Raw genomic sequence first — 27,033 nt, forward strand, 5'->3', positions numbered from 1 at the left:
CCCGCTGGGCCCTGTGAATGCCCACTGTCCCTCTGCTCTGCCAGGTTTATGTGCGGAGAGCCTACATCGCCTACGAGTTAAACAGCTTACAGCACCGGGAGCTCCCAGACGGCACCTGTGTGGTGGAGTTCCAGTTCATGCTGCCCTCTTCCCACCCCAACCGGTAGGGACTGGTTTCTCCTTGTTTCTTGCCTTACACTCTGGGAGGATCCGGCAAGAATGTCTGGATGCTGGGGAGCTGCAAAGGAGACCCTTTCCCACCTGTAGGTCCTCTGTAGAATGGAGATAATTACCCATGCCCGTCTCCTGTCTAGTGACCCATGTGTGCTGCCTTGAAAGATGGTTGGTGACATGAAGTGACAGTGTAGTGTCTCAGTCACGCAGCAGCGGTTAAAGTGCTCGGCGTGGGCCTTCGGGATGGCAGCACAGCAAGCCCCGCTCGTGGTTGAGGAAAGAAGCCCTTGAAGGAGAATGAAGGGCGTAGAGGCCGGGAGTGATCCCAGGTCCAAACTTGCATCCTTACCAGATGCCTAGAGCTGGGGCTCTCCGGGGGAAACCAAGGCTGGGAGCTTACCACCTGTGTGTGTCTATGTTCGCCTCTTTGGATTTTCCTCAGAACTTTGAATGCACCACTCGCTCACTCACTTCCGGGGATCCTCGTCTACTCCATGTCCAGGGTTCTCATGTGACCCCTCAGCTCCCGCCCCCAACTGCAGCTCCTCCTCATAATCCCCATCCCAGACCCCACTGAGGGAAGGCTCTCATCCTGCTCCGGCTTCCCCAAACATCCTACCCAAGGAGAGCTCTGAGGGCCCAGTTGGCAGCTGCTGCCTCAACCTGTCTCTTGTCTCCCTGCAGGATGGCCATGCCCGTCAGCGCCTCCAACCCTGACCTGCTCAGGCACAGCACGGAACTCTTCATGGACAGTGGGTTCTCCCCGCTGTGTCAGCGCATGGGGGCCATGGTCGCCTTCAGGAGATTTGAAGAGCTCACCAGGTGTGGCTTCATTCATTCATTAACACCTGGGCTCAGGGAAACCCAGACCCAGGCACAGCAGTTAAGAATGACAGACTTCTAGACCGAACTAGACTCCCTTTTTTTTTTTTTTTTTTTTTTTTTTTTTTTTACAATGTATGAGGCCACTGGCAGTGGGTCCAAGATCTAACTCTAATGCACAGACGGACTTGGTGGAGCCCATTCTGTATGGAGGGATAGCTTGTCCAGCCTAGAGGTGTGGGGTGTGGGGCGGAGAGGTGCCTTGGCCGTGCCTCAACGAGGTGATGGAACAGACTTAGTAGACTTCCTAGGGGAGGCCTTACCCTCTCCGAGGAGCAGGCTGGAGGAGGGAGGGGGAACTGGGATTGGAATGTAAAAGATAAAGTAATAAAGGGGGAGGGGGAAGGATTACAGACCCCTTAGTGAGTGGTGGGAAAGGCTGGTCCATTCCTAAGGGATGAGGCTAGATAGGAGCCCAAAGTTCTGACATGCTGCTGTGCCGCGCAAGAGCTGACCACACCCTTGTGAGGCAGGAGTCCTCAACTTTCCTCGTCCCACACCCCCAGGAACTTTGATGAAGTCATCTCCTGCTTTGCCAATGTGCCTAAGGACGCTCCGCTCTTCAGTAAGGCGCGTACCTCCCTGTACTCTGAAGATGGCGGCAAGGTGAGGCCAGTGGGTGATGATGCACAGGGGAGAGGCAGGCTGTGGCCCCGCCCTCTTGCCCCCAGCCTTTGTTTTTCCCCTGCAGAACCTTCGAGAGGAACCCATCCACATCCTGAACGTGGCCATCCAATGCGTGGACCACCTGGAGGACGAGGCGCTGGTGCCAATTCTCCGTACCTTTGTGCAGTCCAAGGTATTCCCAGAGGACGGCTGTCGGCCACTGCGTTGTGTTGCTGTCATAAAATACCCGAGGCTGGGGATAAAAAGCTTATGGGAGGCTAGAGAGGTGGCTCAGCAGTTAGGAGCTCTTATAGGTCCTGCAGGGGATCAGGTTCAATCCCCTGCACCCACATGACAGGTTACAACTGTCTGCCGCATGCGGTACACAGATGTGCATAGGAGCATAATGCTCATGTACATAAAGTACATCTAATTTTTTAAAGTTAATGTAGCCCACAGATCTGGAGGCCACTCCAGCAATTATGTGTGGTTCTCACCAAACATGCTGCCTGGCAGCATGTGAATGGTGTTGCACCAAGGGAATGCGTGTGTGCATGCATGTATGTGTGCATGCAAGAGAGGGAGGGGCTGCACTGTCTCTTGGTGGAACTCCCCTCACTGAACTGACCCTTCCTGTGAGGCCGTTGGCCCGCTCCAAGGGTGCTGGATGACATCACTGCAAGGGAGGGGCTAAGCCTGACAGTTTCCATGGTAACCAGGGAGGTGACAGGGTCCTTGGGGAGGAGGGCTGGGCTTGAGGAGGATGCTGAGCACCTGAGGTGGAGTGGCGGAGCTTCAGAGGACAGACCCTGTGTCCTGCCCTAACTCTGCTAGTCCTTGTAGCCAGTGTCCTTGTGTGGAGGACATGAGCGGACCTCGCCGACCTCAGCAGCGGACCTCGCGGACCTCGGCATCTTCAGCAGGGAAGCAGGGAGAGAGTTTCTCTCTCTCCCAGGGTGACTTAGCGATTAAATAACCGAAGTTATACCCAGATGCCTAGTTAGAAGCAGAGATGCGAACTTGCTTGGGGGAACAAGAAACTTTTAAAGTGGTCACAGGCACGTACAAGCCTCGCAAATGTCCTCACGCAGGGCTGCGCTGCTGTGTCTGTTCAGGACTTACAGCCTCAGACAGGTGTGAGCAGAGTGGCATGTGTGGCACTGCCAGGCAGGCAGGCAGGGTTTCATTACCGTGTGACCTCAGGCAGGTTACTTTCCCCTCTGAGCCTCAGTTTCTCTGTCTGTGAAATGGGTTGCAGAGACTCCGCCAGCCAGGCTGTCTGAACGTCAGTGCCTGCTTGGCCCTCCTGATTTGTGGGGGATTCCAGATGTTGACTTTCCATCTGTCTTTCTGTATACATGTGTCCGTGTCTGCACTGCCTCTGAAGGAGGGACCTCTGCCCCCCACCTGGCTTGGTGCCCGGCAGAGGGTACTTTCTGGTGCTTCCACAGAAGCAATGGCAGATGCTGAGCTCCCCTAGCTGGGACATCATTTTTGTGGGTTTATTTGGCCTTTATAGGTTGTTCACTGAAGAAAACCTTACAAACGCAGACACATCTGAATGCAGGTTTTGTTTATTCGTTGTTGGTTGTTTTTTACTCTTTGATCTCTTGGGAACCCACCACCCAGCTCCCAAATAAAGCACACACATGGAGGCGTATTACTTATGAACGCCTGACCTTAGCTTGGCTTGTTTCCTGACAGGTTTTCTTAAATTATCCTGTGTACCTTTTGCCTCTGGGCTTTTTCCTTTTCTTCTTAAATCTACTTTCACTCTTACTGTGTGGCTGGCTGAGGGGCTGGGGGGCTGAGGGCCTGGGGGGCTGGGGGCACTAGGGGCTGGGGGCCTGGGGGGCTGGGGGCCTGGGGGGCTGAGGGCCTGGGGGGCTGAGGGCCTGGGGGGCTGGGGGCACTAGGGGCTGGGGGCCTGGGGGGCTGAGGGCCTGGGCGGCTAAGGGCCTGGGCGGCTGGGGGGCTGAGGGTCCTCCTGTTTTACTCTCTCCTTCCTTCTTCCTTTTCCTAGATTTCTCTGTCTGTCCCTCTGTCTGTCAGCCCCGCCTGTCCTTTCTCCTGCCTTGCTATTTCCCTTTCGGCTCTTCCTTAGACCATCAGGGTGGCAGACAGGCAAAGAATCAGAGCCTCACAGTTGGACAAATGCAGCATCAACAAAAGCGCCACATCTTTGCAATGTTAAACAAATGTTCCAGAGCACAGAAATAGAACAATCCTAGAATAATGTTCTACAACATTTATTTGCATTTATTTGTGTGTTTGTGGAGGTCAGAGGACAATTTGTGTCGGTTGATTCTCCCCTTCCATGTAGCCCTGGAATCAGCTCTAGATTGTCAGGTTTGGATGTGAGTGCCTTTACCTGCTGAGCTCCTTCCTGACAGTAGGTTTAAAAACAAAACCCACAGCCCCAGGCAGGGATGAGATCCTATCCCCACCCCTCCATTTGCTAATCTCTTCCTGACCCAGCTGACAGTGCTCCTGGGCTTTCAGCTGCTGCCCCACTGTGTGAAGGGACCCTCTGAACAGCTGCACATCCACATGCATTCACTCACGCATGCACACCCACATGCATCCACTCACACATGCACATCCACATGCATTCACTCACGCATGCACATCCACATGCACTCACTCGTTCATGCAATCCACATGCATTCAGTCATGCATGCACATCCACGTGCATTCACTCGTGCACGCAATCCACATGCATCCATCCATGCATGCATTCACTCGTGCATGTATATCGCATGCATTCACTCATTCATGCAATCCACATGTATTCACACCCACATGCATTCAGTCATGCACGCAATCCACATGCATTCATTTTTGCATGCACATCCACATGCATTCACTCATTCATGCACATCCACATGCATTCACTTATGTGCTCACATCAACATGCACCCACTCATGCATGCATATCCACATGCATTCACTCATGCACATACAACTTCCTTAGCTGAGAACTCATGATACAACTACTCACTCACTGTTGTCTGTGGTGTCTTTGTTGTTATTTTTAAAAGTTTTTCTTTTAACGTGAAATACTATGTGTTTGGGTGCTTTGCCTGCATGTAGGCCTGCACACCACATGTGTGCAGTGCTCTTGGCGGCCAGAAGAGGGCATCAGATCCCCGGAACCCGTGTTAAAGGTGGCGTTGCAGGTGCTGAAAACCTGGGTCTCCTGGAAGAGCAGCCCATGCTCTTAGCCTTGAATAATCATTACCCTGCCTCTGCCTCCCAACTGCCAGGGTTACACCTGTGCCGCCACACCCAGCTCTCTTTGTGGAACAGATAAAGACTATTTCCCTTGTGACTTTCCTTAATATGCTGATAAATGATAACCCTGTTTCCTTGTCTCGTGGGTTTATCTTTCTCCTTAACCCTGCATATTGTCACATTTGCTCCATTTGGGGAGAGCCGAGAGCAAATCTGTACTTCTTTTATGCAGTGTCTTGATTGAATGTAAGGAACATGCAGATCGTAGGGAGATATAGCTTGATGGATTTTCACCCTGCTGGTTAGAATTCAGACCACAAGTGGACGTGCCTGGTCCCCCAGAAGACAGCGTGGCTGTGTCCTGAGTTTCATCTGCTCTTGGGTTTTCTGTACATGGCATCACGGTTCACATTCTTGCACGCGTCTCCTAACTTGTCGTGCATACAGCACTTTGCTTTATATTAGGCTATAGGCCACCTAGTGTGTAACACAGCCATTGAAAGTGCATAACTCAGGCAGGGGATGCAGCTCAGTGGTAAAACTCTTGGCTGACACTATAGCATGCTTAGGTTCAAATCCCATTACTAGAAAAAAAATGTACAATTTGATGCTTTTTTAAGTGTGTTCACAGAGCTGCATGCCCTTCTCACTTTGTCGGTTTTAGAACATTGCCTCCCTGAAAACCAGAACCCAAAGCCCTTTCACAGCCTTCTCCACAGCCCAGCCTCGGCAGCCACTGAACCCTGCCCTTCTCCGTAGACTTGCTGGTTCTGAGTGCTCCCTGCTAGGTGGTCTTTTGACTGGTTTCCCGCATTTATTACACTTGCAGGGTTCATCCCACATAGCAACATACATCAGGACACCAGGCCTTTACTAACCAAATAATATTCCACCGTGTCTGTGGTTTTTAATGCAGAAACACGTCCTTGTGGATTACGGACTCCGGAGAATCACATTCCTTATTGCCCAAGAGGTTAGTCCCACTGCATAGTTCATTGTCCCCTCTGTTCTCCAAGCCTCTGAGCCACGTGTTTGATAGTTATTCTCTAGGGTGGGGTAGAAGCAACCAGTTTCTAGTGAAATCTTTCCGGGTGGCTCATTCTGGAAGTAGACCGAATCATCTTCAGTAGTCGCAAAATAGACAGAAGAGGAAGGGCTCACAGTGTTGCTCGTCTTAATCTCTTCTTGCCTGGCTTTCTTTTTGCAGAGAGAGTTTCCCAAGTTCTTCACGTTCAGAGCAAGAGACGAGGTATGAGTCCTCAGCGGGTATGTCCCCCACCAGCCCTGGGACACACTCAGAGCCTGAGGTGTGGACCCTCACGTTTCCCTGGAACCACGCTGCCGGAAGGAGCTCAGACACACAGGGTTCCCAGTTATTTCATGGGTTTGCGTTCGCCGTGTACTCAGGCTGGCTTCCAGCTGCCTGCTGTAGAAATGATTGCCGCAGTGCAGCTACAGCCCTGTGATTAAATGTCACTGTGGCTTTCGCACTTGTCACTAAGTCTGCTCTGAGCCATCACTCTAAAACACACAGAAGTCAGGGTTCGGAGGTTGAAGATGACAGACGTCAGCCCCGTGACTCTGGCATGTCCTGGGGGCAAGCAGGGTGCACCAGGAGGTGGTGTCACAATGCCCGTGACCTCCGAATCTCTTGAGCCTCGTGATGGGGTTGCAGAATGAATGGGTCATTTCTGAGTACCAGGGGTCGGCAGCATGGAGCCTAGACCATTCAGGCGTGTCCTCTCAGAGTCAAACGAACTTCTGGCCTGCCTACAGTTTGCAGAAGACCGGATTTACCGCCACCTAGAGCCCGCCCTGGCTTTCCAGCTGGAGCTGAGCCGGATGCGCAACTTTGACCTGACGGCTGTGCCCTGTGCCAACCATAAGATGCATCTTTACCTGGGTGCCGCCAAGGTGAGGGAAGGGCTGGAGGTGACCGACCACAGGTTCTTCATCCGAGCCATCATCCGGCACTCCGATCTGATCACCAAGGTAAGGCGGCATGGGGTGACTCCACCCGCTCTGAGCTCATCCCTCATGCTCTGCCCCAAGACCCCACCCTCCTGGCTGCTTGCTGGGGATCAGGTCAGGGCATGTACTCTGCACATAGCGCCCTGCCCTGTAGACACCCCAGCCAGTGGCGCTGTGGTCGGGTTCTTGTATTTTGTGATATGTTCCGTGTGAGCAGAGAGCTGACGGGATGGAACGATCCGGTTTGTTCAGGAAATGTCTTGTATTTGCTGACTGACCACTGATGGTCACATTGGTTTTAAAGTCACGTGAGGGGTGCGGACGATGGCTCAGTAGGTAAAGCACTTGCCACACGAGCCTGAAGAGTGGGCTTTAGAGCCCAGAACCCACGTAAGAAACTAGGCAGGTATGGCAACTCCCTATGAATCAAGCAGAGGCTTGGAATTCCCAGGGCAAGGAGACTAGCATAGCCGAATCAGCAAGTTCAGGTCCTGTGAGAGACCCTGTGTTGCGAAATAGAGTGTTAGGCTAGAGACACAGTCCAGATGCTTACAACTCCAGCTCCAGGGGATCTGACATCCCTGGATCCCATGGGTATCTGCACTCACACACACATAACCCCACACAGACACACACACACACACATGCACGCACAAATACTTTTAGAATACCATGTATCAAGAATTCTGGTGCGGAGGGGCCAACCCTACCGGTGACCTTGATTCCATCCCGAAATGGAAGGCCAGAGCCAGTGTGGATGGACACCAGGACGTTTTTTCTTGTGGACCGGGCTCTATGTGAACAAAGACTCATTCACAATGCCTTCTTTCCTTTACACGCCCATGGACCTACTGTGTGTGGCGGGGCAGGGGGCGATTCAAAAAAAGTCCAATCTGCCACCGATAGATTTTTTTTAAAAAATTGCAAAATTACATTTATGCATGTACTTATTGGGGCGGGGACACCGCTGTACACATGTAGCGGTCAGAGAGTCAATTCTCTCCTTCTGTGTGGTTCTCGAGACCTAACGCAGGTCATTAGGCTTGGCGGCAAGCCCTTGTCCCTGCTGAGTCATCTCCCAAGCATCCCCCCGATGCCACAGCCCCAGATATCAGAGCATCAGGCTGCAGAAGACAGAAGGCTGAATATGACACACAGCCTCGGTTTCTTCCTGCCCTCAGCAGGGCGCCACGTCTCACCAGACACACTAGGAGGAGGAGACCGTGGGCTCCCCACCCGCTAGGTGCAGGCCCTGTGGCTGAGGCTGACCTTATTCCTTTGGCAGGAAGCCTCCTTCGAGTACCTGCAGAATGAAGGTGAGCGGCTGCTCCTGGAAGCCATGGACGAGCTGGAGGTGGCGTTCAACAACACCAGCGTGCGCACCGACTGCAACCACATCTTCCTCAACTTTGTCCCCACGGTCATCATGGACCCACACAAGGTTGCACCACTGGGCTCTCCTGGGCTCTGGGTGCATTTCCCCGTGGTTCTTCATGCCACGCTGCTTTGGGGCTGTGTCTCCGGGCACTCCAGGATGAACACGTTGGTAGCTGAGTCAGGAAAGAACAAACCCACCAGTCCGTTCAGATCTGTGGGTTGGGACAGCATGGGCACCTAGAACGCCCGGCAGAGCTTATGTCCTGTTCAGGCTCTGCTGAGCAGGCTGAGCCTAAGGTCTGACTGAGGCTGGGGCATTGTGTGCAGGCCGGTTCTGCAGTAGGTACACACTGGGGATGCTAATTCAGGGACCAGAGAGGACTTCGGTATCTATAGGGTCACAGAACCCGTAAGGACCCACGAGCGTGCCCTGGCCTGACACACTGCACGGACCTGGGAGGCACAGAAAGACGGGGCGACACGTGAAGATGACTTCTGTTCCTCACCACCCTGTCACTGGTGGTTAGCTCAGTGGTAGAGCATGTGTCTGGGATACACAAGGGCCTGGGTTCCGGCCTCACTGGCCGTTAGCAGCTCCTTGCCTCCTGCCTGCCTTTACCGCCCCTTTCTGTCAGCACTGCCTTGGCGTGTGGGGCAGGCTCTGTCTGATGGCGCCGCACTTCTCGGCAGATTGAGGAGTCGGTGCGCGCCATGGTCATGCGTTATGGCAGCCGTCTGTGGAAGCTCCGTGTGCTGCAGGCGGAGGTCAAGATCAACATCCATGAAACGACCACGGGCGGTGCTGTCCCCATCCGCCTGTTCATCACCAACGAGTCTGGCTACTACCTGGACATCAGCGTCTACAAAGAAGTGACTGACTCCAGATCCGGAAACGTAAGGGTGGCGGCCACCGCAGCGTCACTGAGTAGATGCAGCTATCTGGGCGTCAGGAAGAAGCCACCTTCGTGGCCCTCCCTTTGCTACGCCTTAGATCACGGCGGCTTCCAATCGATAGCTTCAGAGTGTGGTGGCCATGACAGTTTCCTGTGTGTTCACCCTCCTGGGCAGGGCCAGGCAGCCCCATGGCAGAGGCTGTCCTGCCTCCATGCTGCAGGGTGGGAGTGGGTGCGGCAGTCACCATGCAGAGCTCACCCTGATCCACCTAGAGATACATGTGTCCCCTCAGCACCTGGCAGAAAAGAGTTTTCTAAATGAACCCAAAACTATTTTATATGCGTGTGCATGCGTGCGTGTGTGTGTGTGCGCGCTTTTATTTAGAAATAAGACTCCAAACTCTCGAGTTGCAAAAATACTATGGAACTAAATATCGGATGGGGCGTTCTTGTCCAGAGCTTCTCACAAGGACATAATTCAGTTGACTATAATACACTACCCAGACTACAAAGGGACGCAGGTGTAGTGCCGATGACCTGACTTCCCATGGCTCTTGTCTGCATACCTTGTGGGTGGCTCTTGCTGCCATCAGCATATCGGAGCTCTGTCTCCCACGCCCTCCCAGCTCTGGTTGCCACGTGGCAAAGGGCGTGAGTTCTGCACTTCGGATCTGCCTCTCCACTGAACTTTGTTGAGGACTCCAGTGAGGGAGGGGCCCAAACCCGGGTCCACTGGAAGAGCAGCCCGTGCTCTTAACCCCCGAGCCACGGCTCCAGCCTTTTCCTTTTCCTTTCTGTCCAGATCATGTTTCAGTCCTTTGGCAGCAAGCAAGGAACCCTCCATGGGATGCTGATCAACACGGCCTACGTCACCAAGGACCTGCTCCAGGCCAAACGATTCCAGGCCCAGTCTCTGGGGACCACCTATGTGTATGACTTCCCGGAGCTGTTTAGGCAGGCAAGTCCTGAGGGCAGATGTGCACCCCGCTCGAGGGGCCCGAGTCCACCCCTAGTCCTAAATCACACGTCTGCGATCCCTTCTGGGTAAGGCCTTCCTGGAGAAAAACTGATTAGTGCAGGAATGGCTTCATGGTCCTCCCCCAAATAAGCCTGATTTTATGCTGCCGATGAGTGACATGCTATAGAATGTTTGAAAACAAAGGGAATGGACCTATGCCCTGTGACAAACTGCTCAACAGTTTAATGTTTGCTTCTGGTTTGTTTATGTGTTTTGTTTTGTTTGGTTGGTTTTTGGTTTTTTGAGACAGGGTTTCTCTGTGTGGCTTTGGAGCAGCCTATCCTGGCACTGGCTCTGTAGACCAGGCTGGTCTTGAACTCATAGAGATCAGCCTGCCTCTGCCTCCTGAGTGTGCCAGCATCGTCTGTCTTATGTATTTTGCGCAGGCGTGTGTGTGTATGTGTGTGTGTATGTGTGTGCACATGTGTGTAGGGACCAGAGGTCAACGTCCAGTATCTTATTTATTTGCTCCCACCCCACTGTCTCAGAAAAGAAGGTGGGAAGTGACTGAGGGCAATACCCGATGGCAATCTGTGCATGCGCACACGCACGCACACACACACACTGGTGAACACACCCACCTACCTACACATGTACACACACACACACACACATACACACACACACACACACTGGTGAACACACCCACCTACCTACACTGTACACACACACACACACACACACTCACACAGGTGAACACCTACCTACACATGTACACACACACGCATGCACTGGTACACCCACCCACCTACCTACACATGTACACACACACATGCACGCACGCACACCCATGCACTGTTACATGCACCCATCTACTTACACATGTACACACACATGCACACAAATGCATGCACTGGTACATGCACCCACCTACACGTGTACATACACATACACACACGCACATACACTCACTGGTACATGCACCCACCTACTCTTGTGCGCACACGCACACACACACACACACACACACAGAAATGTAATAAAAATCACCTCCACCAAAACTGAGCTCAGGAGCTTTAAAAGGAACGTCTGTCCCCTCCACATTAATGTGTGGAGTATGTGTATATACGCATGTATGTTCTTTAAATATTTCACAGTTTTACCCAGTGTTCTGACATGTTATTTCCAACTGGGAAGGGCAGCGCTTCCCTCCCCATGACTCTAAGCTTTTCCTCCTTCCAGGCGCTCTTTAAACTGTGGGGTTCCCCAGAAAAGTATCCCCAAGATATCCTGACATACACAGAGCTGGTGTTGGACTCCCAGGGACAGCTGGTGGAGATGAACCGGCTTCCTGGTGGGAATGAGGTAGGAGGTGGGCATGGTGGGGGTGGGCACGGTGGGGGTGGGCACGGTGGGGGTGGGGGACATGGTGGGGGGGCATGGTGGGGGTGGGCACGGTGGGGGTGGGGGGGCACGGTGGGGGTGGGGTGGGCATGGTGGGGGGGTGGGCATGGTGGGGGGGGGTGGGCATGGTGGGTGGGGTGGGCACGGTGGGGGGTGGGGGGCATGGTGGGGGGTGGGGGGCACGGTGGGGGTGGGCACGGTGGGGGTGGGCATGGTGGGGGTGGGCATGGTGGGGGTGGGCATGGTGGGGGTGGGCATGGTGGGGGGGGTGGGCATGGTGGGGGGGTGGGCATGGTGGGGGTGGGGGGCATGGTGGGGGTGGGGGGGCATGGTGGGGGGTGGGCATGGGGTGTGAGGTGGGCATGGTGGGGGTGGGCATGGGGTGTGAGGTGGGCATGGTGGGGGTGGGCACGGTGGGGGTGGGCATGGTGGGGGTGGGCATGGTGGGGGTGGGCATGGTGGGGGGGGTGGGCATGGTGGGGGGGGTGGGCATGGTGGGGGTGGGGGGCACGGTGGGGGTGGGGGGCATGGTGGGGGGGGTGGGCATGGTGGGGGTGGGCATGGTGGGGGTGGGGGGCATGGTGGGGGTGGGGGGCACGGTGGGGGTGGGGGGCACGGTGGGGGTGGGGGGCATGGTGGGGGTGGGCATGGGGTGTGAGGTGGGCATGGTGGGTGTGGGCATGGGGTGGGACGGGGCAGAACCCTGCTGGGGTCAGCTTGCTTCACATGTCACCTGGAAGAACTGAAGTCACTTTTCTTAGCACGCATCTCTTTCCAGGTGGGCATGGTGGCCTTCAAAATGAGGTTTAAGACCCCGGAGTATCCAGAAGGGCGTGAGGTCATTGTCATCAGCAACGACATCACCTTCCAAATCGGCTCTTTCGGCATAGAGGAGGACTTCCTGTATCTGCGGGCGTCTGAGATGGCCCGGGCCGAGGGTATCCCCCAGATCTTCCTGGCAGCCAACAGTGGAGCTCGAATGGGCCTGGCCGAGGAGATCAAGCAGATTTTCCAAGTGGCTTGGGTGGACCCTGAGGACCCCCACAAAGTACGACATGAAGTGAGGGGTATCATGATGAGGCCAGCATCCCTAGTCCAGAAACCTCACGTCCGAAATGCTTCCAGATCAGAGCTTAAGTGTCAGCATGATGCCCCGAGTGCAAAGCCCCCCAACCTCATTCACTGGGTTTTGGTCAGAACGCAGGGGCCTGAAGATGCTGTGTGAGGCGTCTGTGTGACACAGATGGATGCTGTGTTTAGGCCTGGTCCCCACTCCCAGGGCATCTCATTATTAGGTGCACATACGCCAGTCTGGAGAAAAAATTCAAAATCTAAAGTCCTCTGGCCCCACGTATCCCAGCTAAGAGACGCACAGCCTGCGTAGCTCTGGCAGGTGTGGATGGCTCCTGCAAGACTGTGGGAAAGGATCTCTGTGTGCAGTGCACGGATGCCCAGTGAACACAATAGCCGGCCGTGTGTCGAGCAATTCACACTTACTGAGTGAAGCACAGTGCCATGTACCTGTCCTGGCGCTCGGGAGGCTCAGGCAGGAGGAGAGAAAGTTCAGCAGCATCAGCCTGGCCCAGGTGGTGAGACCCTGTGTTTAAAAAAAAAAAGAAAAAGAAAAAAGGAAAGAAAGAGGCAGAATAAATAAATGCTCTAGGACACAGTGTCTAGCAGAAATGGCCAAAAACATCCCCGAGGGGCATGATCATGAAAAAGTTGTAGGTGACATGTGTCAGGTTTGAAAGTCATGTGTACTCAGAATGCAAACGGAGTAATGCTCCACACCCGGGCCTTAGATTGTGTATGTGTGCATGCATGTGAGGGTGTGTGTATGTGTGTGTGTGTGTGCATGCATGTGGGGGGGTGCGTGTGTGTGCATGCATGTAGAGATGAAGACAGCCTCAAGTGTTGCCCGCCCTCCACTCCCTTTTTGAGAGTTTCCCTCATTGGCTTGCAGTCCATCTTCTGTGCTGGCTGGCAAGCAAGCTTCCAGGGATCCACCGTCTGCACCTCTCATCCCCCATTGCTGGGTTGTAGGCACACACCGCCAGTGGGGGGGGGCAGTCAAACGGTCACTTTCCCATGGACTATGCTCCTTAGAGATCTGTAGTCTACCCGTAGCCCAAACATCTAAAATTCAAAGTGCTCTGTAACCTGAGACCTCATGGTCACTAACTTCATCCCTAAAGTAGCAAATTCCATCCATGCCTCAAATCATGGCCTGGGCCACAGTGAAAACACACCAAAGCAGGACGCTGTGTTGTCCGTGACCTTTAGCCCATAGGTGCCTGTGAAACACGAACGGATCTCACATTTAGACGTGGGTTTCACCTCTAGGATATCTCATTAAGTAGAAGCAGGTGTCCCAAAGCTCAGACATACTCTTACATCTGGAGCACTTCTGGCCCCTGTCATTTGGGCCGTCCAACCTGCACACGTGGGCACGCATGTGCACCAGCGCACCGACATTTCCTACACAGTCCATAGCTGTGAGGAAGAGAGATGGATGAGCTCAGAGTAGCCCCGTGGTTTGCAGGTGTTGGGGGCCTGCAAACTGCACCTGTGCAGTTGATATCAGCCGCCGCCCTGGACGGCCTTGACACCTTGAAACATCGATGACTGTCGAGTCCACGGGACTGGATTCGCAGGCTCACGGAAGTGTGTTTTTAAGGGGTTTAGATACCTGTACCTGACGCCCCAGGACTACACTCAGATCAGCGCCCACAACGCCGTACACTGCAAGCACATTGAGGATGGAGGCGAATCCAGGTAAACGGCCCGCTGGCAAGCTCTGCTGTAACCGCAGTTCATCCCAGCTGCCTGTGAGGGGCGCCTTTCCAGGCTTCAGGGCGGTGGGCTCCTGAGTTTACATGTGGGGTGCTGATATGCCATTTGGGACAATCTCCAGGTGACTCATCCTGATCACCTCCATCTCCAAAGGATTCATTGTTCCCTCCTTCCCTCCCTCCTTCCCTCCCTCCCCGTCTCTCTCCTCTTCCTCTTTTTTTTGCTGAGCCTTGTACACTGCAGGCAGGCTCTCTACCATTCAGTTATAAAGTTTCGTCCTTTACTCAGCTTATTCAGGGAAAAGCAGTCTAAGTTTTCATGATGTCTCAGGGGACAAAAGTTCACACTTCCTGACCCAGTTATCCAAAAAGACTCTGGGGTCTGTTCTTTGAGAATGTCAGAGGTTAGCAATGAAACAAGCCAGCACCCTGTGGGTGACTTCCAGGAATGTGCATGACATGAGAAACATCTCTAATTCCATAGTGAAAAGAGTCTGGGACATGCTCGGTTAAATGCCTCCATCACAGCACCTTCCTACAGGCCTGCCGAAACCACCTAACACACCAACGCTGGTAGATTTCTAACAAGATCTGGCCAGTGTGTCACACCCTTTTGGGGTCATGAACTAAGAGTCTTCATTCCTGGTCCCCGGTGACTCCACAGACCAAAGGCTAGGCTAGTTTTCTGTGGGGTGCGGGGTAAGGCTGTGGTGATATATTGTTTACGATTTATTAAAGCCACCGAAGCAGCCACACTAGTCAGCCATAGAAGCCAGGCACACCCCTTTAATCCCAGGGTTTGGGGTTAAGAAGTAGAAGGATCTCTGAGTCCAAGACCACCCTGGGTTTGTGCAGAGTGAATCAGTGCTCACTTTAATCCCAGGGATTGAGAGGCATAAAAGGTAGAGGCTTTCAGTCCGAGAGTGAGTCTAGCCATGATGAGGGGGGCGGAACAGTCTGAGTGAATCTGAGGAGCAGTAGAGGTAAGAGTTGTGGCCGGCTACTTTGCCAGACTGACTGAGCCCAACTCCCCAGGCTCTATCTGATCTTGAGCTTGAAGCTTGAACCCCAATATTGGTCTCTGGTCTCTGGTCTTTTATTTTTCATGCTGCATAAGGTGTTTGGGGGAGTGTCTGGTCAACCTTGGCCTTTTAGAGGCTTGGTGCCCCAGGGTCCTAAGCTCCCTACCCCGCCCGCCCCCATCTTCACTCTGCCTCTGAGTACTCTGCGTCCCGCTTTTGTCTTTGCCCCCCCGCCCCCGCCCCCCGCCCCAGACCTGTGGGAAATGTGTACTCTCCTTTTGTTTGTGGAGAGAACCTTGACAGCAGTCATGTTTGGCCCTCGCAGATACGTCATCATGGACATCATAGGAAAGAGTGGCAGCCTGGGCGTGGAGAACCTGAGGGGCTCGGGCATGATCGCAGGAGAGGCCTCCCTGGCTTACGAAAAAATTGTCACCATCAGCATGGTGAGTCTCCTCCCATCCCGTGTCTTCCTTTTCTCCCCCCCCCCCCCCCCCGCCCTCGAGACAGGGTTTCTCTGTATTGCTTTGGAGGCTGTCCTGGAAGGGAACGTGTGTCAGAGCTTGGTTGCTCAGCGAGGACAGGCAGCCAGAGACAGAGGAAGCCGCCTGGGCCTCATGGTTCTCCTCGTGATGACAGGGACCCCCTCAGGCCCGCCTCTTAGAGTTTCCACCACCTTTAACCCGGCCTCCAAGAGTGATTAAGGTGCAGAAACCAAGCTCGAGCAGGTACTGGGAGAAAACCAGGCTCTAGCCAGCTGTGGTGCACACCTGTAGCCTGGGAGGCAGAGGCAGAGGCAGGAGGGCGTCTTTTAGAGATCTAGCTGGTGGCAGCTGTACAAGGAGACACCCTCTCTGTGGAGGGTGAGCCCACCAGTGTCTGGAGTTAAGAGGGTCGTATCTTCGCAGGTGACCTGCCGCGCCCTCGGAATCGGGGCCTACTTGGTGAGGCTTGGCCAGCGGGTGATCCAGGTGGAGAACTCTCACATCATCCTCACCGGAGCCAGCGCTCTCAATAAGGTGCCATAAGCGAGGCCTGGGGCGGGGTGGGGAGGGGACCCGGCCAGGCATCGCATGGCCCCGATATCTTAGCCAGTGTTCTAGTGCTGTGAGGGACGCCATGATATGAATCAGAGGGCAGCAGGGAGAGATGCGGACCTAGCTTAAGTATCTGAAACCTTAAAGTACCCGCCCCAACTCCAGTGACACACAATGCCACACCTCCCAACGCTGGCTGCTCACTGTGAGTCTGTGGGGGCATTTCCATTCAAACGAGCTGTTGTGGACTCCCGCTATGGACCAGTTTCCTTCCTGAAGCAAGGGCTGTTTTGTTTTTCAGTTTGCAGTTTTCCTGTCCCCTTGTGAGCCCCTCTCCTGGAACTCACTCTCCAGCTTACATTAAAAACATTACTGAAGAGATGCCTTCCTTTGAGGGATACTGAGAAAGGCCCCTCTTGCGATTTTGCATCTTCTGTGATTTGGGGGAACTCTTGTGTTTTGGCTTACCTGTGGCTGAGTCCCCATGAACATAGGGACAAACAGCCTGCTAGCTTTAGTGTATGCAGGATCTCCCACACGGCTCTAGAACCTCCGTGTTTAACGTCCACTCAGAGCCCACTGAGGATCTCCACGTGCTGGTCTTGCATTAGCAGCACCTGGGGGGGACACGTGACCCCCAGGTCCCACTGCAGACCTGCTGCTGAAGCAGGAACCCTTTAAATGTCCAGTTCTCAGGGGCATTGGTAGTTCCCCAATTGGGTGGCACATTGAGATTTCCTGGAAATATTAAAGACACAGGGTCACAGGGACCACCAATGCCTGGTGCTCCCCCTGAAGACTGAGAAGGGACGGGTTTGGGTACAGCCTGGTTGACAGGTGTTTCGGAAGCTCCCAGGTCGTTGTGACTGGTAGCCAGAGCAGAGGACCCAGCGAGATGGAGTAGCTTTGCTAACTGTGTTGTGTCGACTCAGGTCCTTGGAAGAGAAGTCTACACGTCCAACAACCAGCTGGGGGGTGTGCAAATTATGCACACGAATGGGGTCTCTCATGTCACTGTGCCAGATGACTTCGAAGGGGTCTGTACCATTCTGGAATGGCTGTCGTATATACCAAAGGTGCGCTATTCCCCAGCAGCCTGGATCCTGTGAGCCTGTGGGGTTAGGCCCATGGTGGTAGGGAGGAGGGAAAGGAAGCCACCACAGATGGGACTGGGCTCTCTTGGCCTCTCTCTCTCTCTCTCTCTCTCTCTCTCTCTCTCTCTCTCTCTCTCTCTTTCTCTGTGACACCCAGCCCTGTCCTTTGCTTTTGGGGGAGGCTCTGAGGTGTCATCAGGACTTAAGAATGCTGTCTTCTAGTCCTTTAGAAAAGGGTGACATTGGACCACAGCAGGCTTCATACCTCATGGTCAGCCATTCCTGGCTTGCTCTTCAGGAGCTCTGTGACCCTGGGCCAGCCTCCCAGTCCTTCTGAGCCTTCATTTTCCTCCTCTGTGAAGTCCTGTTACCATGGTGATGAGGAGGACTGATGCTCATGACTCAGCTCTCTTCAGATCCTCCCAAAGACTACGATGGACCGTCTTGATAGTTATCAATAGTTCCCCACAGGGCCGCTTTGATTAGACCTTGACTAGGCAGATGTTTGAGCCTCCGTTTCTTCAGTCGCCTACCTGGGAGAATGCTGGTCCTGCGTGGCTCCCAGACTCTATGTGAACGCACTCAGGTCTCTTAAAAGGTCTCAGAAGAATGTAGACAGGAGTTGCCTGCCATTTTACAGCTGGTTGAGGGCATCACTGCACAGCTAGACCCGTGCACAGGCAGAGGGGAAAGCACTCAGATGTGTGGTGGTCCTCACTGATGCGCCCCAGGGACCAAGTGGGATGGCTTTGGTCTTCTTTTCTAGGACAATCGAAGCCCAGTCCCCATCATCACTCCTACAGACCCCATCGACAGGGAAATTGAGTTTGTCCCATCCAAAGCTCCCTATGACCCCAGGTGGCTGCTTGCAGGGAGGCCTCACCCAAGTAAGTCCTAAGGTGTTTGCAGGGGGCTCCAGACTTGGGGTCCTTTTCTGGGTCTACTGTAAAGGGCTGCTTTGGTGGGAGCAATTATGTCTGTTCCCATCGCCCAGGGTGGGTGCACGTGAGCTCAAAGGACGGGATGGAGACTTTGATTTTCCTGAGCCACAGGCCAGCAAGGGTTGGAAACCAAGGGTTAGGGTTCAGCACAGGCCAGGGTCTACCTCCTCCTCTTTCCCTCTAGCTAGACCCTCACAAAGGACGCCTGCTTCTCTCACACGCATATACATGCGTACACATACACTTGCACACGCATGCACACGTCTTCCCCTTCTCTGAGGAACACCTTTGTCTCCTGGAGGTGTACTTTGTTCTGAGACCCGGCCACATGGGAAAGCTAAGCTGTCCCACCACCCTGTCCCATGACTAGGATTTTCTGTGCAGTTAGTTGCCCTCAGCTGAGTTGTGCAAGATGCAAGGAATTCTTCTCAATAGCAGAAGGACCCCAGTGGCTTCTTGGGTTTGTAGACCCTTTCCCCTCCAGCTGTATCTCCATTAGAAGTGTTTGGTTTCTTACTGTGGGCTCTATCCTGTGGAGCCAGCCCTGAGCCCCAAGGCAATGGCTAAAGCGGGAGGTTTTATTCCCTGGCATCCAGCCTCTGCTGCATTCTCTGAGTCACCTGCTGCCTGGCCTTTTACCTCTTGTCAGAGTGGCAGCCATTTGCATCACACACACCCCCAACACCCTCCATCTCCTGCTTATCAACAGCTACATTGCCATCATCACAGTGTGTCTCTGTGGGACATGGGTGACCTCTTCCTCTCAGGGATACTGAGCCATAGCCAGAGGGCCAGACTATAAGGTAGAAAAGGTATACCACCATAATTAGGTCAAAATGGACCTCCGCAGTGTGCCCGCCAGATAGACCCAGGGCCTCCCCGGCCCTCAGCTAGGACTTCCATCCTTCTGCCCACAGCTCTGAAGGGCTCCTGGCAGAGTGGATTCTTCGACCATGGAAGTTTCAAGGAAATCATGGCACCCTGGGCTCAGACCGTGGTGACTGGACGAGCACGGTAACGTGAAATGGGTGTGTGCGGCACACGCCTGCCGACCCGTGTGGGACTCAAGCACTGGGCTGGGGCTGCCAGAGCCCTTTCTCCTTGGTCCCTAGATTTTTCTGAATGCGAAAAGCCAATTTTAGGGAGTAGGGAGATGGCTAAGAAAGCTTGTGTGTAAGCACACAGACCCCAGTTCAGATCCCTAGCACCCACATGACTAATCGGGTGCGGCAGTGCGGGGGTCCCAGCGCCAGGGTTACTGAATCAGAGCCCGGAAACTTGCTGGTGAATCCAGGTTAGACAGACCCCGTATTAGAAGGTGGAGAAGGAAACTGACAGTGAACTCTACATGCAGGCAGACACAGACACATGCGGACGCATGTGTACACACGCACACATGCATACACGTGTACACATACATGCACACACATGCACACACGCGCGCGCACATGCACACAGACACACTCACACACATGCACACACACGCACACACATGCACACACACATGCATACACACACGCACACACAAACACATACACGCACACACATGCACACACACATGCATACACACACGCACACACAAACACATACACGCACACACATGCACACACACACCCACACACACAGTCACACACAGAGTTAACGTTTTAAAAATTGTGTGTCTATAGCCCCTTATTTATTTTAGAACTCCTTTTTGTACAACCCTTGCCTGCACCCCCCACCAGGGAGTGTCCCTGGCAGGGCTGTTGCAGGGACAAAGGACAGCAGTTCAGCGGCAGCTTTGGCTGTTGACAGTCCAGATTGACAGGCAGTGATGTCTTGGTCTCCTCTGAGCCAGGATCTATGGCACCTGATGTCCACCCTCTCCTGGTTTTGAGTACTGGGGTTGGAACTCTTGCATTTTATTTCAAGTCAGTATCTTGTTGTGTAGTCCAGGCTGGCGTCAAACTCTTGAACTTCCTGCCTCACCTTCCTAGGTAGCTGGGTAACAGACCTGTGCCACCAATCCTGGCTTGCTTCAGCCTTTTCTCTGTGTGACTCAGATCAGCACCCAAGCTACTGGCCACACGGGATGATTTAAGTTGTAACATAAAGCCAGGATGTAGCTAGTTTGCAGAGTACCTGCCTGATAAATGCAGAGTCCCGAGTTCCATCCTAGGGCCACAGGGGGAAATCTGAAGCAGAGGAGAGAGGAGGATTCTGGGAACTGTGTCTCAGATGTACAGCCCAAGGCACAAACAGCTCCCACGGGTTCAGTACCACCCTGCCCTGCCCTTTCCCTAAGCGGGCACCTATACCTGCATGGTGCTTAGTAACTTGGAGCTCCCATCTTGCCTTGCACCAGCTCGCCACCGTGCCCTCAGTAGCGCCTGGAAATGCCCGCAGCAGGCTGGGTAGACCCTGCGACTCTGTGGGGCAGCCCAGTGCTGAGTTCATGTGCACTCAACTTGCAGGTTAGGGGGCATCCCTTTGGGGGTGATTGCCGTAGAGACTCGGACCGTGGAGGTGGCTGTCCCTGCTGACCCCGCCAACCTGGATTCCGAAGCCAAGGTGAGGGGCCGGGAGCCATGACCACTGTGACCACTGCTGACCGAACTGGGCCCTTTCATCCAGCCCAGAGAAGCAGCCGCATTCTAGACAGCCAGGGAGCAGAGGCCTCAAGCAGGGGTTGGCCCTGGGGGCTCTGCCTGCTGCTCCGCCACATCTCCATGGGACACATAATAGTCCATTCTGGGCTTCTTGCCTGGGATGGCAACATTCCCACCTCCACTCTTCTCCTGCTGGGGGCAGCACTGAGGCCTCAATCAGTGTGGTGCCAGGCTATGCATGAGAATAGGGGGAACCTGTCCTAAGGCTTTGGGTCCCTGGGGGAGCCCTGGCTCTGGAACATGTGTGTATGTGGGTACATGTCCTAGTAAGGGTTACTACTGTGATGAAACACCATGACCAAACAACTTGGGGAGAAAAGGGTTAATTCAGCTTATACTTTCACATCAGTGTTCATCATTAAGGGGAGTCAGGACAGGGACCCAAGCAGGGCAGGGACCTGGAGGCAGGAGCCGATGCAGAGGCCATGGAGGGTGCTGCTCACTGGCTTGCTCCTCATGGCTTGCTCAGCCTGCTTTCTGATAGAACCCAGGACCACCGGGGGGGGGGTCCCCACCCACAGTGAGCTGGCCTCTTCCCCATCAATCACTTATTAAGAAAATAACCTACAACTTGATCTTAGGGAAGCACTTTCTTTTTCTTTTGTTGAGATTTCCTTTTTTATTATATGTACAGTGTTCTGTCTGCACGTACACCTGCAGGCCAGAAGAGGGCGCCAGACCTCATTACAGAGAGCCGTGAGCCCCATGTTATTGCTAGGAATTGAACTCAGGACCTTTGGAAGAGCAGGGACTCTAGCGGTGTCAAGCTGACATAAAACTGTGATCACTGGCCCTCTTGTCCCTATGTTTGACCTAAGTGACTCTGTGTCACAGATCATCCAGCAGGCGGGCCAGGTGTGGTTCCCGGACTCTGCCTACAAGACAGCGCAGGTCATCAGGGACTTCAACCAGGAGCATCTGCCCCTCATGATCTTTGCCAACTGGAGAGGCTTCTCTGGCGGCATGAAGGGTAAGTGCAGCCCCTCCGTGTCACACAAGGAGGTGCTTGGTTTATAGGAACAGAGCTCAGGAGGCAGGTGACTCCCTGGGGTCATGTGAAGGGCAGGGCATTGCGGTCTGCTCTGCACACAGGCTACCTTCCTTCCTGTGTGGTTAAATGAGACCCATCCTCCTTCCTCAGAGCTGACCATAGCTGTACGAGTTCCTCAGAAGTCACCCAGAATGTCCAGAGAGATAGTGGTACCCTCTGGCTGCCGAGGGAGGAGCCGAGGAGGGAGAGAGGCACACGTGTGTCTTTGATACCTGGGTGGCTTCTCCGAGCCTCCCGCACCGCTGGCTTGTGAATGGGGAGGGCTGCGGTGGGGGCCCCACGCTCTGGATCTGGTTCCACACGTGTCACTGAAGCCAGCATTGCAAAGCCACTACGTAGGGTGACTCCTGGTGATGCAGAGCAGGGGCCCATGTATGGTTGTGAGTACTTCACACGTGGGCGGGCGGATTGGGGTGTCATTCATTCAGAGCTGGAAGGGACTCGGGAAGCCACAGCCCTGTGCTTGCATTCACAGATGAGGTCACGCCCACGCAGGAGAGCAGCCTGCTCAAGGTCACATGGCCACTGAGGGAGGGAGCCAGCCCCAGCCCAGCCCCTAGCTCTCTGGGTCTCCCCCAGGAGCCTGGCTGTGTCACTGGGGCCCAAGTCCCCTAAGCAGGCCTTGCTTTGCAGACATGTATGAACAGATGCTGAAGTTTGGAGCCTACATCGTGGATGGCCTCCGGCAGTACAACCAACCCATTCTCATCTACATCCCTCCCTGTGCTGAGCTCCGTGGGGGCTCGTGGGTTGTCCTGGACTCAACCATCAACCCCCTGTGCATAGAGATGTACGCCGACAAGGAGAGTAGGTGGGTGTGGCACGTGGGGTCTTCTCCGCAGAGCGAGTCAGGCCCCCAGAGGACAAGATCAGGGAAAGGGCAGGAACCTGGGCATGGCAGTATGCACCTGTAACCTTGGCCCCGAAGGTCGTGGACAGAGATAGGGAGGCTCTGGGGCTCGATGGTCAGTTAGTCTAGCCAAATCAGTGAGCTCCAGGTTCAGCGAGAGACCCTGTCGCAAAAAGGCCTATGACCTTTACAGGGGTGCACACACAAGTACACACACACACACAGAGTCATAATATATGCAAAGATAGGCAGATGTTTTGTAAAGGGGCCGGGGGCAGGAGAGCAGAGAGACCTGAGTGTCTGTCCCCAGCCAGCCCCCGCCACACACCCCACACACATTTTTCCTCTTCTCTGTTCAGGGGGGGTGTTCTGGAGCCGGAGGGCACTGTGGAAATTAAGTTCCGAAAGAAAGATCTGGTGAAGACCATGAGAAGGTTAGACCCAGTGTGCAAGAAGCTCGTGGGACAGCTGGGTAAGTGGGTCTCACAGGTGACACCCCAGGCGGGCAAAGGCGTCGGTGCCTTAAAAGCAGAATGAGATGAGTCAAGCTGGACCCTAAAGCCAGCTGGTACTTGTAATGGGCGCCTCCCCAGGTGCCGGGAGTGGTCGGACAGGAACTGTATCAATGGCAGATGCTTTGGAGAATTGCCGTTTGTGTGTCCACAGTGAGCTGTCTCGGCGAAGGGGCCAGATACAAACGCGAAATTAATTTTCCGAGCTTCTGTGTTTGGCCCGCGGCCCCCATTTCTGGTGCCGGCCAGGGTGGAGCATTCAGTTGCATGGCATCTTATCTGCTCTCAGAGGTTCAAGCTTTGGAGCATTGTAGCAGACGGACGTTCATTCTGTGATCTCATAGTTCACTGTTCCACACATGGAGGGAGACGGTTGAAACATTTGGGGCCCGTGGGGAACACCAGAACTTGGGTAATGATAGTGTCCCTTTATGAATGTCCCTGATCAGAGGTAAACAATGTTTATCCATTTCATTTGCTTCACTCCCCGGATGTGGTGGCCGTGTGTGTAACTGCAGGCTTCACGTTTGTTACAGTGGGGTGGCCTCTGAGATTTGGGTCTGTACTTCATGACTGGGTCTGTGTGGAACTGGCATTGTGTCGTGAGGTTTCTTTCCTTCCTTATTACATTTATTTTGTGTGTGTTTGTGTATGCGCGAGGAGCCACAGCACTTGTGTGGAGGCCAGAGGACAGCTTGCAGGAGCTGGTTCTCTCCTTCTAACACGTGGGGCCCAGGGATCAAACAAGCTCAGGTCATCAGGCTTAGCACCAGGCATCTTTCTCCACTGAGCCACCTGGGTGACCCCGCGTTAGGACTCACTTCTTATTATTGGTCTCCTGGCAGAACTGTTGGTTTGTGCATTCCCAGAATCTGTGTCGTGTTTCTGTTGCCATGGAGTTAGCATATCCCCACTGTAATTATCACATGTCTGCAGGCAGCAGCTGGAGCTTCACCCAGGTGCTGTCTTGGGGCTCTCAGCGCATTTCCAAGGCTGCAGGACAACTTGATTTAGGAGTAGCTTTGGCATCGCAGACCAGACTATCACAGGGCAAGGCCTCTTGTTTGGTTTTGCGGCTTTTCAAAAGACAAACAAACAAAACCAACAGAGCCCCACATGGCCGTCTCTCACAATCCCTGAGGTCCTGGCCCGATCGATGTCTGCTCGCTTGCAGGGGCGGCCCAGCTTTCTGACAAGGACCGCAAGGAGCTAGAGGGCCAGCTGAAAGCCCGAGAGGACCTGCTATTCCCCATCTACCACCAGGTGGCAGTGCAATTCGCCGACCTGCATGACACACCGGGCCACATGCTGGAGAAGGGAATCATCATGGTAAGTCCCCCAAGGCCACCTGGGGCCCCACACACGGAGGAATGCATGGGGGTTTGGGATGGAGCTTAGAGGGCTCTCAGGGCCTTTCAGTCTGAGTGTATGGGCAGGAGACCACAGCTTCTAACCCCCAGGGGGTCCAGAGTAACTCTAGTGTGTTCAGATGAGGCTTGAAGGCTGGTTTGTGCTGACATTGGCCCATGACGTGCTCCTAAGAGGACTTACCTGTTCACTGGCCCATGCCCGTAGCTGGATATTTTTTTCTTTTGGGAACTAGCCTGAGATTGAGCTTTGTGACAGCGGAGGTAAATGTGGACACGAGGCATCGTGGGGCCTGTAGAGCCCTGCTCCGTGTCTCCCTAGATAAGAGCTCGGCCCCCAACGCATGGTATCCCAGCTTATAGGATGAGGTGGGCATGAGCCAGGTAGCCAGCCTGGGGCCCGGTCTTGGCCGTTCCCTCCTCTGTGAGTCTTCAGCTGGGCCTGTCCGTAGGACGTGCTGGAGTGGAAGACTGCACGCACCTTCTTTTACTGGAGGCTGCGCCGGCTGCTGTTGGAAGCGCAGGTGACACAGGAGATTCTGCGAGCCAGCCCCGAGCTGAGCCATGAGCACATGCACTCCATGCTGCGTCGCTGGTTTGTGGAGACCGAGGGTCCCGTCAAGGTGGGTCTGAGCAGGGAGAAGGGAGCTGTAACGTGCGGGCACTGGGGGTATAAGTAAGGGCTGCCAGCTCTGTTCCTCTACAGCACCCCCCAGGTACGCTGTACCATTGACCCCACTCCACCCCCACTCCAGGCCTACCTGTGGGACAGCAACCAGGTGGTGGTCCAGTGGCTGGAACAGCACTGGTCAGCCGGGGACGGCCTGCGCTCCACCATCCGTGAGAACATCAATTACCTGAAGCGGGACTCTGTCCTCAAGACCATCCAAAGGTGAGATGCAGGCCTGAGACCAGCCTCTGGCTCATCGGCCTGCCACAGTGCCAGGGTCAGGCCCAGCCTCATGGGTGGGGTGACAACTCAGGGTGACCATCCCTCTCCCTGGGCAACGGAGCTGCGGCCTGTGACTTTCTTGTGTCACGGCTGGTACCTGCTTGGTTAGAAGGACTTTCTATTGTCCTCAAGGAGGTGGCTCATAGGACACCGGGGACCCTGTCCCGGGTGTGAGGCTGGGGCTCCGGTGTGTCATACCTGGGGGTCATATCATCCAGCCGGTGACTGGGAAGGGCTATACCGCCCCGAGGCTCTCTGTTCCCCACATCAGAGTCCCTCCTGCTGCAGGACTGTGTCCCCCCTCTCCCTCACCTCCCACCCCATTATCTGAGTGAACACAGAAGGGGGGATCAGAACACCAGGCTCGCCCCCTCCCCAAGAGGAGCATGTGTAGGCGAGGACATTGCCACCTAGACGCCGCTGAACCAAGTGACCAGACTGACCCAGCTGTCCCTGTCCTCCCCTGCAGTCTGGTTCAGGGAAACCAGGACGTGACCATGGACTGCGTGGCATACCTGAGCCAGCACCTCACCCCGGCCGAGCGGATACAGGTGGCTCAGCTACTATCCACCACGGAGAGCCCGGCTTCCCCCTGAGCTACTCTGGCCGTCCCCAGGACCCTGGGCCGTGGGAAGGAGCGTTTGGCAGGCCTTCGCAGTACCCTGGGGCTTGTTTTAGAAAATCCACGAATGGATCCTGAGAATTCTGCAAACAGAGCTGCTCATCAGTGTCTTCCTGGACAACCCCCCCCCTCCCCATTGTCCTGCCCGGAAGCCCTGGGGACTTCATGGTTTATCCCAGTGGATAACTCTGCCGCATCTCTGAGGTGAACTGGACCGGGCACCCCGAGTTCCTCGTGCTTTACCTGGAATGGGGATCCAGTGTCTCGGGTCACTGACTGACCTCCAGACACTCACACATTGGTTTGCACTCAGCAGCTTGTGTCCTTCAGCAGAATGAATGGGTCGAGACCCAAGAAACCCTCTTTTTCTGGCGGGCTTAAGACACTTAGTCACCCAAGCAGGGGCAAAACTGATTTCCTTTTTTTTCAATTAAGAATAATGGAGACATTTTGTTCTCTAAGTGGCCCTAGTGAGACAGGAAGACCGTCCTATGGACAAGCTGTGTCCATAGATAAAAGGACAAGTGGAAAGGATGCTTGGTGTCCAGCATGGCTGGAGGAGTTGTCCTGCCTCAGCTCCCAGGCTCTGTAAGTCCTGTCTTCTTTGCAAACGGAGCAAGGACGGAACCCCATACCATGCCTCCAG

The 27,033-nt window shown here is 54.4% G+C and overlaps 2 protein-coding genes across 2 annotated transcripts in view; both read left to right on the forward strand.

Moving 5' to 3' along the window:
• The window catches only part of Acacb (acetyl-CoA carboxylase beta), a 72,793-nt gene extending 46,417 nt beyond the window's left edge, over positions 1 to 26,376 (forward strand). The window contains exons 28-53 of the mRNA XM_051176470.1: positions 45 to 163; positions 859 to 996; positions 1,563 to 1,662; positions 1,748 to 1,855; positions 5,813 to 5,869; positions 6,104 to 6,145; positions 6,673 to 6,888; positions 8,153 to 8,308; positions 8,935 to 9,138; positions 9,940 to 10,095; positions 11,338 to 11,460; positions 12,278 to 12,547; positions 14,177 to 14,274; positions 15,639 to 15,759; positions 16,222 to 16,332; positions 17,283 to 17,426; positions 18,211 to 18,331; positions 19,303 to 19,399; positions 20,839 to 20,935; positions 21,868 to 22,003; positions 22,718 to 22,895; positions 23,294 to 23,406; positions 24,621 to 24,775; positions 25,266 to 25,436; positions 25,569 to 25,705; positions 26,235 to 26,376. Of these exons, the coding sequence (XP_051032427.1) occupies positions 45 to 163; positions 859 to 996; positions 1,563 to 1,662; positions 1,748 to 1,855; positions 5,813 to 5,869; positions 6,104 to 6,145; positions 6,673 to 6,888; positions 8,153 to 8,308; positions 8,935 to 9,138; positions 9,940 to 10,095; positions 11,338 to 11,460; positions 12,278 to 12,547; positions 14,177 to 14,274; positions 15,639 to 15,759; positions 16,222 to 16,332; positions 17,283 to 17,426; positions 18,211 to 18,331; positions 19,303 to 19,399; positions 20,839 to 20,935; positions 21,868 to 22,003; positions 22,718 to 22,895; positions 23,294 to 23,406; positions 24,621 to 24,775; positions 25,266 to 25,436; positions 25,569 to 25,705; positions 26,235 to 26,361 (3,495 nt within the window). The 3' untranslated portion in view covers positions 26,362 to 26,376. The remainder of the gene's footprint in view (positions 1 to 44; positions 164 to 858; positions 997 to 1,562; positions 1,663 to 1,747; positions 1,856 to 5,812; positions 5,870 to 6,103; positions 6,146 to 6,672; positions 6,889 to 8,152; positions 8,309 to 8,934; positions 9,139 to 9,939; positions 10,096 to 11,337; positions 11,461 to 12,277; positions 12,548 to 14,176; positions 14,275 to 15,638; positions 15,760 to 16,221; positions 16,333 to 17,282; positions 17,427 to 18,210; positions 18,332 to 19,302; positions 19,400 to 20,838; positions 20,936 to 21,867; positions 22,004 to 22,717; positions 22,896 to 23,293; positions 23,407 to 24,620; positions 24,776 to 25,265; positions 25,437 to 25,568; positions 25,706 to 26,234) is intronic.
• Positions 550 to 27,033, forward strand: part of Ube3b (ubiquitin protein ligase E3B) — a 184,489-nt gene continuing 158,005 nt past the window's right edge. The window contains exon 1 of the mRNA XM_051176459.1: positions 550 to 555. The gene's annotated coding sequence lies outside the window, so the exon portion shown is untranslated. The remainder of the gene's footprint in view (positions 556 to 27,033) is intronic.

The sequence above is a fragment of the Phodopus roborovskii genome, unplaced genomic scaffold (genome assembly GCF_943737965.1).
Source record: "Phodopus roborovskii unplaced genomic scaffold, PHOROB, whole genome shotgun sequence".
Taxonomy (NCBI): domain Eukaryota; kingdom Metazoa; phylum Chordata; class Mammalia; order Rodentia; family Cricetidae; genus Phodopus; species Phodopus roborovskii.